This window comes from Pseudopodoces humilis, chromosome 4 (genome assembly GCF_049639895.1).
Source record: "Pseudopodoces humilis isolate 2021_Gansu_Grassland_sample_001 chromosome 4, ASM4963989v1, whole genome shotgun sequence".
Taxonomy (NCBI): Eukaryota; Metazoa; Chordata; class Aves; order Passeriformes; family Paridae; genus Pseudopodoces; species Pseudopodoces humilis.
The window spans coordinates 9,320,519-9,341,574 of record NC_142203.1 but is presented as its reverse complement, the minus strand read 5'-3'; the positions used below and the strand labels follow the sequence as shown (position 1 = coordinate 9,341,574).

At 44.6% G+C, this 21,056-nt stretch overlaps 1 protein-coding gene and 1 long non-coding RNA gene across 2 annotated transcripts in view; one reads left to right on the top strand and one right to left on the bottom strand.

Annotated features, from left to right (window-relative positions):
- Positions 1-21,056, bottom strand: part of LOC148184425 (uncharacterized) — a 264,268-nt gene that overhangs the window by 60,732 nt on the left and 182,480 nt on the right. The gene's annotated exons all lie outside the window — the stretch shown is intronic.
- Positions 11,035-12,003, top strand: LOC148184429 (uncharacterized). Its single transcript, XM_088054164.1, has one exon. It carries the CDS (start codon positions 11,035-11,037, stop codon positions 12,001-12,003), a length of 969 nt encoding a protein of 322 aa, XP_087910290.1.

The window sequence follows — 21,056 nt, the reverse complement described above, 5'->3', positions numbered from 1 at the left end:
CCATTCGTGGAGTTGTTTTTGCTCAAAGACCAAGTTGCACATGGTGGATAATGCAGAAAGATGGAACAACACAATGTGTACCTCAGGGAGATCTGATGGTTGAGTGAAGATCATGAATAAATGCCCTTGTCTGTATATAATGTATGTGTTGTAAGGTTAAAATATATATATATTAATTTTGATAATAAGTTGACGATATGGGGATAAGGGGTGGAATGTCCTGGGGTGACTTTATGATACTGGTATCCCCAATCGTCTGGTTTATGTTATATATTAAGTTCTGCACCTTTAAGACTGGCTTTGAGAGCAAGAGAAGGAGAAGAAGAAGCGCGCAGTTTGTGTTAAAGAAAAACATCACTCCCACACATCTCGCTCCTGGACTGTGGTGTCTGCAGCACGGACAGACAGCGAGACAGAGCTTCTCTCTGGCTTTTAGTTAGTTCTAGCTAGCTGAGGCAAAAGAGTTCCCTGGACCTTTGTTTGTTTTTTTCCCCAATTTTCTTGGATCTGTGCAAGCCTGCTCTGGACTGAACACCCAGCCAAACCCCGGGAGCTCACGCCTGTGGCCCACCGGGGCCTGGGCCTCAGCACTTTCCAGCGATGGAGGAAGTGATAAGAACCTGAGCGAGCCGAGCTACACCACATGAAAAAGACTTTTTTTTTCCTCCTAGATTTGCCATCCCATCGAACAGCAAGAGGTTTTATTATTTAATATTACTCAATTTCTGTTAAATAAACAGCTTTTTCCACTGCTCTCTAAAAATTTTTTTCTTTTCCCGGACCAGTTAGTGGGGAGGGGCATTTCCCTGAAGAAATCCCCATTTAGAGTTTTCCTTCCTAATTTGCCCTAAACTAAGACACCGCGCCTCTCCCGAGGTTTGAAAATGCCCGGGAGATGTTCCTCTTTCTCTTTTTCCTCCCAGATCCCAGCCTGAATAAACATCCAACGTTATCCCGGAGGGAAAAGCAGCCCTTTGGTCTTTTATCTTGGTCGTGAAGAACCCCCCATCCCTCCCCTCGACATAGCTAGCCCGGATAACTTCGGGGGGGACAAAGGGGGCTTCCTTCAATGGTTTATCACTATCAAGTACTTGATTTCTGCCTTGAAATTTAGCTTTATTATTCTGATCCCAAGGATGGAGCTCCTCTTCTATGGAGACGGGTGGGGAGAGCTGGGGGTCTCAGCCTGGAGAAAGGAAAGCTCCAGGGAGACCTTTGAGACTCTTCCAGAGCCTAGAAGGACTCCAGGAGAGCTGGAGAGAGACTTTGGACAAAATCTGGAGTGACTGGACAGGGTGTGATGTCTTCAGACTGGAAGAGGGTTAAATTGGATATTGGGAAGAAATTCTTCCCTGTAAGGGTGGTGAGGCCCTGGTACAGGGTGCCCAGGGAAGCTGTGGCTGCCTCATCCCTTCAAGTGTCCAAGGCCAAGTTAGACAGGGCTTGAAGCAACCTGGAACAGTGGAAGCTGTCCCTTCCCATGGCAGGGGAATGGAACAAAGTGATGTTTAGTGCCCTTTCAAACCAAACTATTCATTGATTCAATGAAAGCAAAGATCCACAGAGAGCTCTGTCTGGCATTGCCATTCCTTTTGTCTCCTTTGAAAGCTTTCAGGAGCTGTAAGCCTTATGATTTTGTGTTTTGAGGAGTAAGTCCCACTTATTCTGTGGTGGTGTTTGTGAGGATGGAGGAACAACAGTGGGGAAAAATTGATGGGAGCAGTAATGGGCAATAATGATGTGTACCTGAGAAAAGAAAGAAAAAAATCAATAAAAGTTTTGTAAAAGTGCTATGATTCATGCTCTATGAACCTTCTGTTTATACTCATTTACCTCCCATTTTATTTTTCACAGTATTGCTGAAACTGGCAGAAGTTTTAGAGTTTCAAAGTTTATGCTTTCAAAACGGAACATAGGACATTCAAAGCCTATTTTGATTTTTCAGACAAGTGATGCAGTTAAGCTGTATCCCATCACCAAGCAGAATTCATGCCATAAAGACCAAAGCCAGGTTTCCTGCTGATCATGTGGAATGTCTTGAGCTGAGGTCAGTTCTCTGCACTGGCTTGATGGTGGAGAGAAAAGAGCAGAGAGATGCTGTTTGATCACTTCTAAATACCAGCCTGAGGATTTACAGCAGCTGGGATCAAGGATTAGTGAGATCCTGTGTGGAGCTCACCTGTCTACAGCACCTACAGCATCAAAATGGTGATGGAGTGGAATCTGCCCAGAATGGCACTGGATTTCCAGCACCTTCTGAAGCAGCACACTTACTCAAATGGGCCAGAACAAACCCCCTCCTGTTCACCAGCACATCTTTCCCATTTCTCTGCCTGCAGCACTCTCGCACACTTTGTCAGCCACCCCAGCCAGCGTGTCACCATGGGCAATGTTTGTGTGTCTGTGTGAGCAGGTCAGGTCTACAGGGCAGGCAGTAACACCATCACTGAGCCCTGTTTCAGCGGGCTCCCAACATTTGCTGAATAGCAACATCCACTCCAGGTAGACAAGAGAGATGCAGATTCACAGTGCTGTTTTGCAGCACACAGGCTGTTGTGGACATTCACAAGGCTTCAGAAATGCTCAGTGCAAGTGGAGCAAAACCTTCCATTAAAGCGCTGTCAGGTCCAACGATGAACTGCAGTGCTGGACCTCTTCAGCAGCACTGACCTCCAGCTGCAGTACAGGCACAGTCTGTAACCCAGAGGGCGCAGGTGAGTACAGGTCAGTGCTATGAAAGCGGGGTGAATGAAATAATCCATCAGCTGTGCTGGGTCTCGGTGACACAGGGACAGGGCTTTGAATGATCACACACATTGAGGCAGCTGAGGCAGCATGCTGTGTCCCAAGTGGCAGCTCATGTCAGACCCAGGCATGTGGCTTAGATACAGGGCACAGAACTGCCTGAATGGGTTCCAGTATGGGGAACTCCACGGCATTTTAAGCTGAGCAGCCACACTGTTTATCAGGTGGGAGCTCCCCAATCCGTGGTGCTGCAGCAGGACCCCAGTGAGTTCAACAGCTATTGCAGGCTGCCCACACCCTGGCACTTGGGCATGGATGTGCTCAGGACACAGGGCAGGCACACCCAGGGAAATGTAGTTCTGCATGTGAGGGCTTCTCTTCCTTTGCCACTGAAGAGTAGAGCTGCAAACAACTGCACTAACCCAAGGCACCCAGGGCCAACCTTGTCTCAAGCAGGAAACACAAATGTCCCATCCATGCAACAGAAAGGGGTGACCTTGCCTGCTTTCACACTTCCAAGAATGCAGTGCCTTTGAACCCACAAATTAATGAATAAAAATCACACTCATCTCAGTTACATGAATGCCTGTTTTCTGGAAGGGAAACATTTTCTGGTTCACAGTGACACACAACAGGGTGATTTAATGCTGGAAATTAACTGTTAGCCACACCAAAATTTTGTCAAAAGCACCAAAATCAGATTTGAAAATATAATACTTCCCTTTTCACTTGGCAGCATTTTGGAATAACAAATGCAGCAAGACACCCAAAGAATTGGCTCAGTTTTGACCAAATAATCTATACTTTCACTGGATAGAGTAAGCAATGACTTACATTAAAATAAATCAAAAAGCTGCATGAAATTGTAATAAATGGAATTGATTCATGCTAACTAACTTGTAACTGTTATTAAAGTTATTATTAGAATCAATCAAAAGAATCAGTGTTACAAGACAGGTGCACCCCTTTACAGATGTTACATGTTAAAATTGAGGTACAGGATGTAGTTTGGAAGATAAGTGATGTCCCAAGACAAAAATGGCCTTGAGATGGACAAAATTAGAATGACTTTAGGCATAGGGCCTAAAATTCATTAAATGTAGGACTAGTTAGTAGACTTACATAACACAACGCTTAGTACGCACGCAGAAACCTGTGAGACCATCCAGAGGACAGCGAGGATGAGTGTAAGCCTTTGTCTAAAGACCACCAAAAGAAGACTGGAGACCCCCTAACAACAAGTGAAGCATGTGCCATGAAGAATAGTGATGTAAAGTCAAAAAAATCGGAACTAGGAGGAAACTTATGGGAAACATTAATGAATATGTATAAGCATACAGCATATAAGGTTAGTTTGAATTGTTTTGTTTGGTACGTGAGGCAGGATGGGAAGCCCTCCCCATACCCCAGATGGTTTTGCTTATGCTTTAATCATACTTAATTACTGGCAAATTATATCTCTAAATTATATTTTTTTACTAAATTATATTCTTTTATACCAAATTACTATTCAATTTACTAAATTGTATTAATTTTTAATTAAACTGTTATTAACTCAAGGGACCTAGTTGTCAAAATTCTAATTTAATTCATAACAAAATGAAAGTTTCTGCCATTTGGTAATCACAGTAGTTTAGCATTACAGACATGTTATCTTTGCTATATATCTGGCACCCAGGGCAAAAATCTTTCAATAAATATTTCATGTAAACAATATCTGCTTTGCCTCTCTCTTTTCAAAAAATATTTGATAGGAGCATATACATAGATACCAAGATGTTTAAGTTATAATCTTGCCTAATACCTAGATATGTTTTATTTTTGTAAAACATTAATTTCCCCAATATTATTAAAGCTGAAGAACTACTACATTGGTAAATGCTGTTATCTTCCGTTGCATTCCATTTGCAGTGAAGGCACAACAACTCCCCCAGGCCCTGGAGTCTCAGACCTCAGGCAGCCACTAATGAGCAACAGGAAAAGACAAGAACAGGACGGGTCTTAGTTTAACAAAATCCAGAGATCTTTATTGAGTCTGGGACCAAGAGAATGAGTAGAATAGGTTTTATATGTCAAGGTAGGAGTTTAGGGTAGGGGTTGGCAAGAGGAGCAGGGGACTGCAAGGGGGTGGATTGAGGAGGACAACAAATAAGAAGAACTAAGGTGCCGACACTGCAGTAGAATTTAAACCAGTGAGGGCACAGGAAAGGAAGAACATTCTGGGGCCATTCCTTATTTGACAGAATGGGGTGGAGTGTCTTTTCCTTGGGCTTGAGGGGGCAATTCCACAGGGTGGAGGGGAGGAATCTTCTTTAAGTCACAGCCTTTGCCCGATACTGTCTGTCTGTCTAGGCAAAATCCCTGCCTCCTGGGGTGGGGGCACTCCACAATCTTCCACAATGGAAGTAGCAGTTTTATAGGAAAAACCTACAGCAAATACTTTTAGCCATCACTCTAATGGGGGCTGAAGTTGCAGAGGTGAGTTTCTGCCTCTTTAACCCTCAAAAAAAAGGTGATTTCTTGTTATTTTGTGCAAATTTCTAGTCCTTCTATCACTTAAGGCAAAGAATTTGCATTAACAAGAAAGAAGAGAAAACAGCCTTAGACTTATCCTAAAGTATTTCAATTCCCTACAATATTTTTCTTAAAATGTGCACAACTTCACAGGAGAAGTACTGGGTCTCCAGGGTCTTCTGATAAATTTATTTCAATGCACAAAACCTAAGCCTTGAAAAAGAAGACCAAAAAAAAGCAGCTTCAAATATGTTATAAGCAATAACAACAAAAGTAGTTACAATGCTGAAACATCTTTAATACAAAAGTTTGACACTAATTTACATAAATAATTAAGTTACAATTCAATAATGGCATACATAATCTTACAGGTACTAATCCTAAATTTTACATAAATAAGCTACACTTGGTAGATTGGCTGGCTGAAGCAGACAACGGGCGCCAGGACTGCGCTTCTTGATTGTATAGTTCCTGTATTAATTGCTTAATGTGGACATCTTATTGTGGAGATACTGGCATCTAATCTTCACCTCACAGTAGCTGTAGCTAAACTATGAAGGAGAGATTAAATTAGGGCATGCAAACATTTCTACAGAGTTTACAATTTCATGTTCTTTGCTTTAAAGTAGCCTTGAGCAAGAGTCAAAGTTTACCCCCTCCCAGGGACTGTTTTGTCTTCTGGTACTCTAAGACTTTTCTAAGAAGCATCTTCAGGACAAAAAACCCCCTATGAAGTCAACATGAAGAGCATTTCTGCACTACCAGAAAATGTAAACTTATGTTAAACACTAAAAGTACACTCAATTTGACACAAAGTATTTTCTTCTCTGTGAGCGACCATTCTCCTGCTTTGCAAAAGCAAATCTCAACCCCCTATATCACCCAAGATCTGCAGTTAAACCTGTCAGTAGGGAATAACCAGCTCATACTCAAAGGCTCTGTTTGGGATATATCTTGTGCTGCTGTGCATCCACAGACAGCTCAATCAGGTAAAATCTGAAGGCTGAACATTTTGGCTCGGTTTTGCAAAAATCTGAGGCAGCCAATGCACTATCTGAGGGTATATGCCAATTCCACAAGGTTTCCCTTTGTCTGCTGGAGCCAAGCCTGGGACTCTGCCTTGCACAACTGTAGACCTGAGAGTGTGGCTGTGGCAGGGGGCTGACGATGCAAATAAAGTCAAAAAAGAGTATTATATGGACATCCAGTTCTAAAGTTGGCAGGAACGGTGTTGTCATGAGTAAAATCTCTCAAGAAATCCACCCCGGTTGAAATACTATGTTTAGTTATGTACAGTTAATGTTCTTATCCCGTTTGTAAACCTTGTACCCCTTGTTTACTCCGATGGTTATTAGTAATGTTAATTACTTACCAGTTTCTGAAGTGTTTTAAAGGTTCTTATGAGACATTCCTGTACCCTTTCCCCTTACTTCCTTGCTACTATGTAACAAAGCTGCTCCCATGGGGTCTGGGCCACACTAACAAAAGCAACCCATTAGAAAGGAATGCCACAGAACGAGGCAACTCCCATGGAAGCTGTGCCACACTAGAACAAAGAAAGTCCCATGAAGCTGTGCAACCGAGTAATATGCAAACTAGGGCATGCAGGACACCAAAACAACGAGTTAACAGAGGAATAAAAGACAAGAAAACATATTCTAGCAAGCTATAATGAAAGATCATCTCCCTGCATCACCTAAGCGTGCTTAGAAACCATCTCCTTGCATCACCATGACCTAAAGAGGACTGGAAAGGACTGACACCCCCTGCCCTAGCCAGCAAGCCAGAGCAACAGGCCTCTTGGCTACTCATGAGGATGGAAGCCCTAGCTCTGGAGTGTGTGTTGTGAAAGCTGAATTGTGCCTTTTCCTTGGGACTGCCAGTGTGGGAATGGCTGTGGTCCGAGGAACTCCTCAGGCCCCCCTCACCCCAAGAGCTGAATCCTAATAAAGGCATCAACCAGGAGTCTTGTCTCCTGGCCAATTTGGCACATTCCAAGTGGAACTGGTACTCAGGAACACCCACCACTTCAGGGTGCTCAGAGATCATGAGACCATGACTGATTGTCATTATCTTTCTAAAAAGCCTGAGCTAATGGTAGCTTTTAGGTGTCTGGGAGAAAACTGGGAAGGAGTTTACAGTTACTTAAATAGAAAAGAGAGGAAATAAATCTACATTTGAGCATCTGGTGATTTTTCCAAATTTAACTCCCAAACCTTTTTTCTGGGCAAGCAAAGCAGAACAGTTACACTAACCCAGAAACCAGCAAAAAGCATCCTTCTGCTATCACCTTTGATACAGCAGAGTTGTAGAGATGACAAACTCTGACTTCAAAATCAAACAGGAAAAGATGGTGCAGGCATTGGCCTGAAATGCCTGGATGTGATAGCCTCTCCCGGGGAGGTTGATGAGAAGCCCCGTGATTAGAGACCAGGGGCTGTCACCTGAGCAGGTGTTAATGGGCAGAGCCAGTGCCCCCCCCTCCCCCCAGCAGTCCAAACTTGCACTATCCAGCCATCAAGCTAACGAAGTAAATGTAAAAAGGAGTGCTAATGACTCAAATTGTGACAATACCCCAAGGCAAGAAGGGATGATAGGACAGTAGGGCAAACAATGGTGATGGATCCTGGGCTCTCTGGAGTCATGGGCAAAGGGTCCTTCTACCCTGTTATGGAAGGAAGCAACTCCAGCTCCTTCCTGCAGCTGTGGGACCAGGTTCCGTTGCTGCTGGGTTTGAGGAGCACCGACACATTGGCTTCCAGAAACATGGAGACTTGGGAAGTGGAGAGGCAGCTGGCACTGTGGGAGTGGATGGGGCTGGAACAAAACATTCCGCTTCTCCTTGAAGCAGGGACACGAGTCACTGGGGTGGGAGACTCTCACCCAGAGCTGGCCACTGACCACCCAAATCCTCCTAATCTATTCATTTAACATGGAAAGACAGTGAGGGGCATCTGCAGACAGTCCATGCTGACTGCTCCCACCACACTCCTGCTCACAGGAGGAAGAAATATGTCAGAGACAGGGACAAGACACACAGGCATGGATGTGTGACACAGGTGATCAAGGGAGAGCAACGCAGAAATGTAGAAATTCAAAACAATAAATTGGTACTTCCTTTTCCCTCCTGGCACTGTGCACCTGCAGGGGAGAACATCCTGTCTCACATCCTGATGACATCACAAGTGGCAGATTGAGACCTCATCAGAGGATGGGTTCTGACATCATGTATCTCACTGCTCATATTTGGGTACCAGAAGATCCTGGGCCAGTCTGGTTCAAACATTGACTCCTGCCAAGCATTTCTGCAAGTGAGAGCAGCTCATGGTCCTCACCTCTCCCCAGCACTCTGAAGAGCACAGAAATGGCCACAGGGACAGAGTGGAGCTGCCCCATCTGCCAGGACACTCAGAATGATGTGGCTTCTGCTTTGCCCTTTTCTGTTTGGGCTGCATCCTGCCTGACAAGTGGGCAAGACTGTTCCAACAACAGCATCTCCTAGACCCTGTGCAGCCATGCCTGCATCAGAGACTGGAGGGAATATACTGGTACTGGTGATGGCTGGTTGAGGACATAGAGAGCTGCATCCTTGCAGCCTCTCCTCAGTGAGCACACAGTGCCACTGATCCACAGCATCAGCAGAGTCATTGTGGGCCAGTAAACTGAGAAGGCCCAGAGCCAGCTGTGCTCTGGTCCAGTCAGGGATGAGAACAATGTGGCCAGCTCCAGCTCCAGCTCCAGCTCCAGCTCCAGCTCCAGCTCCAGCTCCAGCTCCAGCAGCTGCAGAAGGTCCAGATCCAGGTCCAGCGGCTCTTGGCCCAGTAGCTCCTGGGAGGGGACCTCCACCAGCAGCCCTGCAGTCTCCAGGGTGGAGAAAAAAGCATCAGCATCTACCTCCACTGGGAGACCCAGCTGCTCCTCACCTGCACTTGACCCCTCAGAGTGGGACCAGAGCCAGGACAGACTGCAGCAGCTGGTGGTGGCGGGTCCCTCTGCCCAGGGCTGCAGCCACAGCCCTCTGCTCCGAGCCAGACCAGGAACTCTTGTCCAAGGAGTCCCAGCATCCCCTACAGAGGAGGGTCTCCAGCTCCCAGGATTCTCCTCCTCCCAGCAGGAGGCTGTCCTGACAGCAGCACTAGCAGAACTTCTGCAACCCTTTAGTCAGGAAATAATAAAAGGAAAGAAATTGTTGTTAAACTCACACAATCTCTGGGATTCTCTTTCTAATAACACCTTTACCCTTCCTCTCATGCCCCACTGTTGGTTGCACCCACATGATGAGGGGTACAGCCATGGACCCTGGAGCCTCAGGGCCATGTCAGCGGTGCCTCCTCCCACAGATAACCCTGCTGCAGCCATACACACACAATGCAGCAGATGACAAAGGTGGCGTGGGCAGGAGGTGCAAATTACCTTGTCACAGGTGCACTGAAGATCCAGCTGGGCATCACCTCTGGCTTCTGCTGGCAGCTCCCTGTTGTTTCACTTGGTTCCAGTGCCTGAGGATCATCCTGAGCTCTGCCCACCCAAAAGGAGTATCCCTGGCATGCTGGGCACCACTCCAGGGTGTCAGCATGGGGATCACAAGAAGGTGTCCCCTCACACCATGTGTGCCTGAGGGGCCTGGCAGGGGCTTCCTCTCACAGCTGAGCAAAGTGATCTACATGCCTACTGTTGCTGCTGGACATGAAATGAGTCACATGGACACAGCTCGAGGTATGGTGAAGGAAGGAGAGAACTTTATTTTTTCTCTCAGAATTTATAGGTTTCTCACCACGGCCAGGGATTGGATAGTCAGGATAACACCTTCCCAACCACACTGGCCTTGAGAAATGTCCATCAAAAGACGTGTATCAGAAAGAATGTGTACAAATCTATGTTTACAGTCACTGTCCTGGGAAAGTCTTTAGAAACTGTGTCAACAAGATCGAAAAACTGAGCTTTCAGGGCGACAGCCTACAGCTGGAGGGGATCTTCCCTCTGACCCAGGGCTGGCCACCTCCACACAAGTACTCCAAATCCTGGCATTGCACAGGAAAAGGCAGTGAGGGAAGGAGACGTCATCCAGCCACAGGCAGTCCATGTTGACTGCTCCCACCACATTCCTGCTCATGGGACACCTTGGCAATGTGTCAGGGCAGGAACAAGAAACACAGCCATGGATGCATGACACAGGTGACCAAGGGAGAGCAACACAAAAATGTAGAAGTTCAAAACAAGAAATTACTTTCTTTTCTTTCCTGGCACTGTGCACCTCTAGTGGGGAACATCACATTGTGACATCAGGCTCTGGAGGGTGACATCCCAAGTGGCAGATTGTGATAACACATCTATTGCTGATTTTATTTGGGCTCCAGGAGTAACTGCACCAATCCGGCCCAAGCATTGACTCCTGCTGAGGAAGACTCTGGGATCTGCAGAGTCAAACCAGGCTTTTCCCAGCACTGGTGGTGTGTTGGGGTCTGCCATCAACAGCTCTCAGTGCCCATCCTAGAGCCATTACTCCTGTTTCCCTGCCCTGCCTGGCTGGGGCAGCTGGGCACTGCAGGTACAGCATTGAGAGTGAGCTGTGCAGGAAAACGTCTCTGCAGGGTGACCATGGGGTGGGTGATGGAACTTAGGGAGGTGGGAGAGTGTTCTTCTTCAGGGGCCTGGCCATTCTTTGCTCCCCTCCCTGGGACAGTCAGTGACTCCAGCTTCTCCTGCAGAGTGATGCCAATGGAAAGGAGCAGCTCCTGAACCTCAGCTTTCCCCAAAAGTCTGCCAAGCACAAAAATGGCCAGAGAAAATTATAGCAACTGCCTCATCTGCCAGGACACTCCAAAGGATGTGGCTTCTGGTCTGCTCTATCACCACCAGTTCTGCCTGGGCTGCATCCTGTGGTGGACACAGACAAATCCATCCTGCCCACTCTGCAGGACACTAATAGAGACTGTCAGGTTTTCTGAGTGGGGTGAACAGGGCTATCTGCTGTTTGCTGTCATCTCCCCTGAAGAGTCATCAGAGACCAGCAGCCACACAGAGGCAGCTCCCATCCTCCTGGATGAAAACAGCCCGCATGGCCCTCTGGTGTCCCCTGCACCTTCTCCACGGGGAACACTGTCCCCAGCTGAGCAGAAGGCTGCAGGGAAGGAGCCTGTGGGTGGCCTCCTGCCTGAGGTGTGGGCAAGACTGTTCCAACAAAGACAGCACCTCCTGGATGCTGTGCGGCCCTGGCTGTGTGAGAGGCTGGAGGCAATATTCCAGGACCAGTGGTGGCTGGCACAAATTGCACAGGGCAGCATCCTGTATCATCTCTGCCTCCATGGTCTGAATGTGGAGAACTTGGTCCAGACACTGCAGAACTGTCTTGGAGAGCACACAGCACCGCTGGTCCATTGCCTCATCACTGTCATTGTGGCCAAGTGCAGGGAGGAGGCCCAGAGGCTGCTGCTTTTCCACACTGGCAGGGAGGAGACTAACAGCCTTGTGGCTAGCACCAGCTCCAGCTCCAGCTCCAGGTCCAGCAGCTCCCGGGAGAGGATTTCTGCCAGCATCCCAGCAGGATTAAATGTGGAGGAGGAAGCAGAAACATCAGGGGCCACCCTCCAAGGGGGTCGCAGGCACTGCCTACCTGTGCCCATTCCCACAGAGGGGGACCAGCCCCAGGAGGAGCCAGAGCAGGCAGTGTTGGCAGGTCCATCTGCCCAGGGCAGTATCTGCAGCCAGGTACAGGGCTGGGACCAGTCCCACAGGGAGTCTTGATGTGCTCAAAAGAGGAGAGCCCACAGCCCCCAGGGTTCTCCCCCACCCAACAAGAGGCCAAGGCAGGCACCTGTGCAACCCTGAAGCCCTGAGGGGCTCTCATCAGAGGAAGTGATGAAACCTGCACCAAGCAAGCCTACGGTGACTTTGGGAAACAACTGCATCTTCCCAGGTCTTGCTTCCAAACAGTGCCTGGTGAAATCCCTGTTGGGGCAGTCCTCTGGTGCCGGGAGTCTGAGATCCCTCAGTAACTGAGAGAACCTGGCACACTGAAATGTGAGCACATTTGAAAATGTAGTTCCAGATACAGCAGTGGTGCTGGAATGAAGGCATTAACCCTAATAAATTAACCTTTTATACCTTTATACAGCAGCTGATAGTTTCATTATATGATACTGCAGTTATTAAACTGCAAGGAGTTCACACAGGTGGAAGAATGGACAGAGTATCTGGAACACTTGCTTTCCTAAGTGAATGCTTTCTCCATCTAGCTTGCTGAAAAGCAGTTGCTGTAATTGAACTGAAAGCCTGCTTGGTAAAATTTATTATAAAGCATAAATTTAATAAAGTTATTTATAAAGCAAAATATGAATATTGACAAAGAGTCTAATACTGTCCTATATATATATTCTACAGTTGGGAATAAATCTGGTCTTTCTTTCACTCCCACAATTACAAAGAATGCTATAAAGCAAATAAACATAATAGAACTGTGTAAATGCATTCTGTTCCTCCCCCAAATGAATATTCTCATATTCAATTGAAGATTGAAGCCAGAGTTTCCAGTAATTTTATTTACATCAATGGTGTTAAAATATTAATAAGACCATTACTGGTCTGGATTAACAAGTGTCTGAATCAATTGTAAAATTTGCATATTCTGATAGCACAAGTATCACAAGGTGTTACTTCTTCAATATGTCCAGTTTTTCAGAGGATTCAACACAGGTTGAATTAGATTTGAGTCTGGGTTTTTTCTCTCTAAAAAAAAAGAAAGGCTGAAAGAGCCCACATCTTTGCTTACTCAGTTCAAGCCAAACAGGCTCTGGGGGGGTCACTGGGCTACTACCAAAGCAAAGTCAAAGATCCTGGATTCTGAGCACTTCCAAAAAGATGTCCTTGACTTTCACATTTATCATAGAAAAAATGTCAACAAAACAAAAATTAAATCAGTTGAATTTGGACACTGCTTTGCTCTCCATTAAACCACAAACCTAAACTCTATCCTTCTCATTAATTCAAACACAGAAACACTGATAGCCTTGGTTTGCAGAAAAAAAGAAAAGGAAAGCTGTCAATACCAGTCACCTTATCATGATGAGAGCAGTGAATGCTGGAAGTGCAGCTCTGCATTTAAATCTCCAGCCATTGCCTTGGCTTGCTGCACTCAGACTCTACATCTCTGCCACCTAGGCAAGGCACTCCTGTCCCTCTCTCTGAGCTGTGAATTATTTTAACACATGGGCCTGACCTCCACAGCTTCCTTGAGCTGAAGATGTAATGGAGTTATGGGCAAAATTCAACTCTTCTAATGTTCTTTTTGACTCCTTGCATTGCCCTCATCTCCCCCATTCTCAGGGAACAAAGCTCAGACCTCTCTAAGGCTGAATGTGGGGAGCAGAGTAATTTCTGCAAAAAGTCTGATCCCAACAGGACAATTATCTACTGGGTAAGGGAGGAAATTTCTTCTGCTCTCATTCTTCTTTCTTCAGGTAGTGAGAAACAACTATTGCTTCCAACAAGACATTTATCATGAACAAATGCTTCTTATAAAAATGTCCTAGGGGGTGTGAGTTGTGTGTGTGTGTGTGTCTGTGCACGTGGGTGTGCTGGGGCAGGGCTGGGAGCTGTACAAAGAAAACTTCTGTACATTTTCCATAGAAAGAAACTTTTATAAAGGCACAACCTTACACAAATATGGTACTGGCAAAATTGCCACAAGATGATTAGGTGGTTTAGTTTGTCTGCTCTGAGTCAAGTTATTACCACAAATTGGTAAAAGAGAAGTCCTTAACACCAATGTAGCATTAAAAAGCAGGCATTCTTTATTCAGCCAGATGCACAAAGGGATATCTCCTCTGAAATATCATGCATCCTGATTATAGAAAAACTTGTTTTAATAATACTATATTATACATACATATCCATTGATTTTCCTGGAATAAACATACATCTCATAATAATTTTCCCCCAAATCATTAATGTTATTCCTCCACTGTGCACATGTTATTCTGTCCCAAGGGTCTCTTTATGGGTCCCTGGTGGTCAGTGACCTCCTCAAGTCACAGTTGACCACCCAAAGAACTGGTGCTTTTTTCCAAATTAGCAGAAAAGCTGGCATAACTGGGCTGCTTACTCTCTTCTTCTTCTTGCCTAATGTTCAACACGATCCTAGAATAAGCATTGTGCAGTTCCATAGGCCAGTGATTTTTGAAGAATAAGCACTGTATCAGCCCATCAGCTGTGCAAACAGCTCTTAATCTGGTAGAAAGGTCAATCATGTGGTCATAACTCTTGATAGAAAATATTAGTCTAATGTTCTTGTAATGTTGCAATTCAGTCAGAGCGTTGGTTTGGTTTGGAGGTTGGCTGGGTTTTGTTGGTTTGGGTTTGTTGTTTTGTTTTGTTTTTTTTTATTGTAAGATGTGATAGTAGTGTGTTACCGTTGAAGATGAATAGATCACGCGGACACAGGTCAAGGTGTGGTGAAAGAAAGAGCAGAGTTTATTTTTCCTGCCAGGATTTATAGGCTTCTTACCACGGCCAGGGATTGGATGGTCAGGATAACACTTTCGCACGGCACTGGCCATGAGAGATGCCCATCACAAGACGTGTAACAGAAAGAATGTACACATATCTATGTTTACAGTTACTGTCCTGGGAAAGTCTTTAGAAAACTATGTCAGCAAGCTCAGAGGCTGAGTTTTTAGGGCGACAGTAGTGTTCATCAGGCCAGATATTTTCTGCAACTAAGCAGATTCTGGAAGCTCCTGTGTAGACCCAAAGAGATTGTGCACTCTCCTTGCTTTGAGTTTCCAAGAGAAACTGGACAAAGCCCTGAGCAATCTGCCATGGCTGATGCAGTTGAAGAGGAGGTTGGGCTAAAGACTACCCGAGGTCCTTTCCCACCTCATTATGTGATTCCAGTGCACGACTTCAGTTTGAGTGCTCCTTCCACAGTGGCAGCCTCTGCTAAGTCTCATCTAACAGCAGCCAGTTCTATTCTCCAAGACCCCCCTTTGAAGTCCCCAGTTACCCAGGAGAGTAAAGGTGCTCGATGCAGGGAGTCAGGCTTGCAGGAGGATGCTCCTCGGCAAGGTCCAGGCCTTGAGGTCAGTAGCATTTCTAAAGGAACATTAGCAGGTCTTATGTTTCCCCATTTGTGAAGTTGCTCGTGAATGGAGATCACAAAAGTAACAGTGAAGAGGGGCAAATAACAGGGTTTGTATTCTCAAAACTACAGTGAGTCCCTACCCATATTTCCCATTTGCACTCATCTATCTCAGGAGTGCCTTTCTTTCAGGATTTAAGTCTCAGGGAATCTCCCTAATAGGACGTTTGTCAGGACGTTTGTGAGCCACGGGTATCAGTCTCTAAAGTCCCTTTGCTCTGTGGGCTGGGGAAGTGTGCCTACACAGGTCACCTTAATTGGTCTGTGCCTTTCCTTTCAAGGCTCAACGACTTGCTAATGAGGCTTGCTCTTCCCACTTGTTTTGCTGCTGAGGAAACAAAGGGAGTCCTTCCATGGGCTTCTTAATTAGGCAAAGGAGATGAAACGTCTATTCTGAAACTCTCTAATGATGTATATTTTTTGATATTTGGCTATATTTCTTCCTCAGTGTACACCCAAAAATAAAAATTCCTAGGATCATCGGGATCATCAGTCCAATTACATGGGTCAATGGCAGACATGTCAAATTTCCATTTGCATTTAAATACCCCTATTTCAAATTCACTGTAGGCATAGTTTAACAGGCAGGTACATTTTAGCACATAGTCTGTATTTTATTAGGCACCAAAGCAATCATGTAAAACTAGACTTCCCACCTGTCCTGGGGAAAGTAATCATAAACAACTGCCAAGTTCCCATGGAGATATGCAGAAGATTCAGATAATAAAGCAGAAATGATGGGTAAGAGGAGAATCAGGACAAGACTCACAGCTCATTTTAGTATGTCCTGCCACTGGGATTAATTCAAGACAGCAAGAAGAACAGTCTAAATAATTCCCCAAGGAGATGCACCCATGGCTTCCCTGCCATCATTGATGTTCCACAGTTGAGGACATCTGTGCTGTCTTGTCTTAGCTCTTTTATGCTTGGATTGGAGAACATACTATCGATTCCAACTAGAACAGAATTAATGGTATCTTTTTTTGCCTGAGCTGATCTAGGAGAGTAAATGACTGCTTTCAAATGAAGAGTTCCTTTTCATGCACAGTGAATGTATGTGAAAAGCCATTAGTTCTCTATTGAGGACCTATATAAATAGGGGACCTATATATGCCTCAATTCTCTGTAGATAAAAGTAAAGAGCAAGATAAAAAAATATCTTACTTTTGAAACAAAACACCAAGAAACTAAAAGCATTTTATACAACTAAAACATGCTTTGTCTGCCCTATCACTAGAGTAAATATTAAAATGAGCTTCACGTTCAAATATGCATTTATCCGTATCTGCAGTTGGCTTCATTATCACAATGAGATTTAAAAATATATTCAACAATGATAAAGAACAAGAAATGGCACAAAGGAACTGTGCAAGAGCCTTTGGAGCAGGGGAAGAGGAGGAGTTTTTTTCCTTGTATGAGACATGGGAAGGAAAATATCCTAAAACCTCGCAAAGACTATTTTGGAGAAAAGCCAATGGAGTTTTTATCTCTGTTTAAACATCCCTGTATAAAGGCCTGAGGAATCTCCCATTCTTGCAAAGGAAGGTGAAATAAAGAACAGACTGTGAAAAGTGCAGCTGTCTCTGACAGAGGGCAAAGTGCCCAGCCAGCAGATTTATTAAACTCAGGATTCAGGTGGCCAAAGTGAAATTCAAGCTGTTACAAAAGCTGAGGCAAAACGTGAATGCAGAAAACCAGAAGACACCAAATGAGGTGACGTGCCCTCATTCTCTGACCCTGGCTTACCCCACGAGCTGTAAGAAATCAGTCAGCAGAAAGCCAGGGGCTCTCCTTGTTGCCAACACAGCTGTCAGTAATGGCAGAGCTCACTCCCAGCGCTGCCCAGGGCTGTGTGCTGCAAAGTCACACGCAAAGCACACATTTCTGGCTGGGAGTCTCACCACCCCACCCAAGCACTCAGACAATCCATCACAAAGTGGTGCTTTTTGGAGCCCTCTGCTGCTGCTGCTCTGTATGTATGACCCAGGCAAACATTTATGGACCTAGGGTATTTCCAGGATTTATGTGGCAAAAATCTGTAGGGTAAAAAAAAGCCCCAAAAGTAAGACAACTAAGTAGTGTTCCTATTTAATTGACAAAGTAAAATCCCAAAGTTAAGCACTCGGAATGTACTCCAACACTTCTGTTGTTCGCACGCTTAGTCCCTCAATCCCTCATTCCTAACAACACAGTCTGGGCCCCAAAGGCTTTCAGCAATGGAGAAGATTGACTTCTCAAACACAGTCCTAAATCTGTCAAAGCTGACACTGTTGAATGTGGGAGTGACACTGAACACAGGGGTGGACACTAAGGAAGGAGTCCTGACGGCTCCTGGCACAGGGATGTGCTCCTCCCACCACAACCCTGAGCAGAACAGTCTCATCCAGGCTGCAGCTTTGCAGGGACTATCTGGGAACACACATCTCTTCCCACAGAGATGCCCAACAGCAAGGTGACTGAGCTCTGGAACATGGAGAGCAAGACTGCCCAGTTTGCCCAGCTGAGGATTTCCCAGATGGAAACTGGACTGCAGGCACCATGTTACTGAGAGGACAAGAAAGCTGCAGCTCCAGCCCATCCCCACACACGGCTCTGGGAGTGCCTACACGCACAGCAGGGCTCACACAGCAGCAGCAGCAGCTGCAGCCCAGCCCTTGCTTTGCCTTGGCCTTCTAGCCCAAAAGAAGTAGAACCCAGGCTTGGCTCTGTTGTAGAATTGAGCAATAATTAAGATTGGAAGGCATCTCAGGGGGTCTCTCCTTCTGCTTCCTGCTGAAAGCAGTCCTTCATGGGATCAGACCAGGTTTCCTGGGACTTCAGGCAGTCAAAACTTGAAATCCTCTATGATGGCACAATTTCTCCAGGCCTTCACTCCCCTACCTTGTCCTTGTGGGGAAAAAGGTTTTCCTTATCTCCAGCCCAAACCTCTCGAGTTTCAGCTGCTAAGTTTTTGATAGAACAAAGGGCTGTAGTCACTCTGTTGAAGATTCTATTTAAGAGGATCTCCAGAAGTAAAGAAGAAAAAAGAGATGGAAAAGGGCAGCTAGCTAGTTATCTGTTTAGAGATAAATAAAATGGATGTTCATCAGTGTGGTGATTCCTGAGCATTTTATGGTAGAAAGGTAAAGTATAAAAGTACTAATGCCCTGAACAGGCTAAACAGCACAAGGGAGAGTATGGTAGGTATGTCTGGGCTGAAACCACAAAAGCAGAGAGGCAGTTAAATTTCAAATACCAGTTCCATCTGTGTCTTTACAGATCTCCATAAGAAAGCCAGTTGAAGAGTTTGCTGTATTTATTAGCTGTATTTATTACACATTTAAACAGGGAGGAGCCCAGCTCTGAATCAGTACTCAAAAAATACATTGAGTGTCCTCCAAACCTGAAATGTAGAATATGTGATGGAGAGGTTGCAAAAGGAAGGTTGGAAATACAGACTGGTTTGTAATTGATTGCTTCTTGAAGAGCTGAATTTACATTTTGCAAGGTTGATAAAAGTTCATCTGTCATTTGAATGTGAGGCAGTAAAGGTGAAGTGAAAGTTCCAGAACTGATCATTGAAACACGTGTGAAATTTAGCAAAAAGGAGTCCGTTGTCAGGAGCACTGTGTTGTGACACTGTAGTTATGACTGAGAAATCTGAAAATTAAGAAAAAGTAGAAGAAATGAATATGCAGAATTCAAAATTGACTCAATCATGTACAAGATAAAGAAACACATTCACCATGACAAGAACTGACAGTCACTACAAGGCCCTGCATTAAGGATGAGTTTCTGTAGTATTTATGAGAACTGAGAATTAATGGAGGAGAGCAATTTAATGAGAAAGAGCTGATGGAATCCTGAACAGAAATCGTTCTTTCAGAAGGCTGAGTTTTATGACTTGTCCACTCTGTTATAAAAGAGTAGCTAATTTGATTAATTAAAAAAAAAAAAAAAGAAGAAATTTATTCCATAATCAAAATACAATCCTAAAAAGAGAAACCATAAACAAAAATCAGTTCGGTGCTGTGCCAGGTGAACAGCACTGGGTGAGACAGGGAGGAGGCTATCTGCAGCATTTAACCCACCATGCTTCACAAACTGCAACTGTCCCAAGGTGCTTTCTATATGTTTTCAGGCTTTTCGGGGGTCCTTTGGAATACACTGCTTGCAGATGAATATTTATGAGTGCATATGGTTATAATCTTATTGGATGGAGGTTTCTTGGAAATATGCCCCTTGCAGGCGAATATTCATGTTGGCCTTGCTGCATATCACTATAATCTCGTCAGGGAAGGTTTTCTAGAAACATGCTAGGATTCTTGTCAAACAAGATTATAACTTTAGCATGGTAAATAAGTAAATAAATAAATAAATAAATAAATTCATGCTATGTATCACAGTCCCCCCTTTTCTTTATTAATTCATTAATTCGTGCTTTAGGATAAATTTTGATACAGTTAGCTTATTTCATAATCAGTATTTACAATTAATAATTTTTCATAAGATTGGTTTTTCTAGTATTTGATTCTTTTGTTTGCGTGCTTAATCATATATCAATGCAGGTGCCTATTGTATCCTGAGTTATATTTTGGCTGTGCAGTAGCTTAATGCTACTTGTAAAATAGTTGTGAGCTTCAAATCTGGCCAGAGCTTCAGCAGCTCTGCTCTCTTTATTTTCTTTCAATTCCATTATTTTAGATATTTTGGGTGTTTCTCTTGGATTGACCAGTTTTTATTGTAGCTAGCTCAGGACCAATGGGCATTGCTGTTATTTGCATGCTTAGGACAACATAATGGATTAGTCGGATAAAACATGTTATGAGACAAGGCAGAAATATAACCCCATTATTGAACATAATATAAAAAATCCTAATTTTTTCCACCAATCTTTCCCCCCATACAATTGATCCTGCTAAGAAGCTTGAAGGATAGAATTCCGTTTTTGAACTGGTACACGTGCTACTTTCTTAATTTCTGCTGCAAGGTTCTTCTTACGGTTTCTCCATAGTCATCTATTTCTACACAGCATTGGGATTCAGTGAACTTTCCACAGACTCCCCATTCTTCTGCTAACAAGTAGTCCAAAGCAATTCGGTTCTGATACACGAGTGCTTGCATTTGTGAGTACTGTTTAGCTAATAACTCGACAGCATCAGAATTATGATTTGATACAATATGATTTCTACCACAGCTTGAAGGCTTATTAGTCGGTTCAATAGGTAAATTGGGGGTCCTATATTCCTAGCTCCCATCTTGAGCCCAAGTTGCTGGACCATAGTAAGCTGTTATCCTCTCTGCAGGCCACTCGTCTTGTCCCCACTTCAGGGGATCCATGGGTGGAATGAGCTTCATATTTTCTCTTAAAGGCATCCCACTCTGATATTTTGACTGCATCAGCATCACAGGGTACATTGTTTGTTCACCAACACTTTGCCTTGTCTTTGTCAGTCATTAGTATATCCATTCAGCTTTATCTTCAAACTTCCTGGGGGAAAAGTCGCTTTTCATTCAGGTGTTCTCTCTTGGTGTTTCAATCTTCTTTACTCAGGAATGGTGTGTCCACCCCTTTTCAGCTGTTCGTACTGCTATGTCTGTGGAATAAAGCACAAGTAAAGGACCCTCACAGTAAGATGTGAGGGAGGCTTCTTTCCAAGTTTTAATTAACACTTCATCTCCT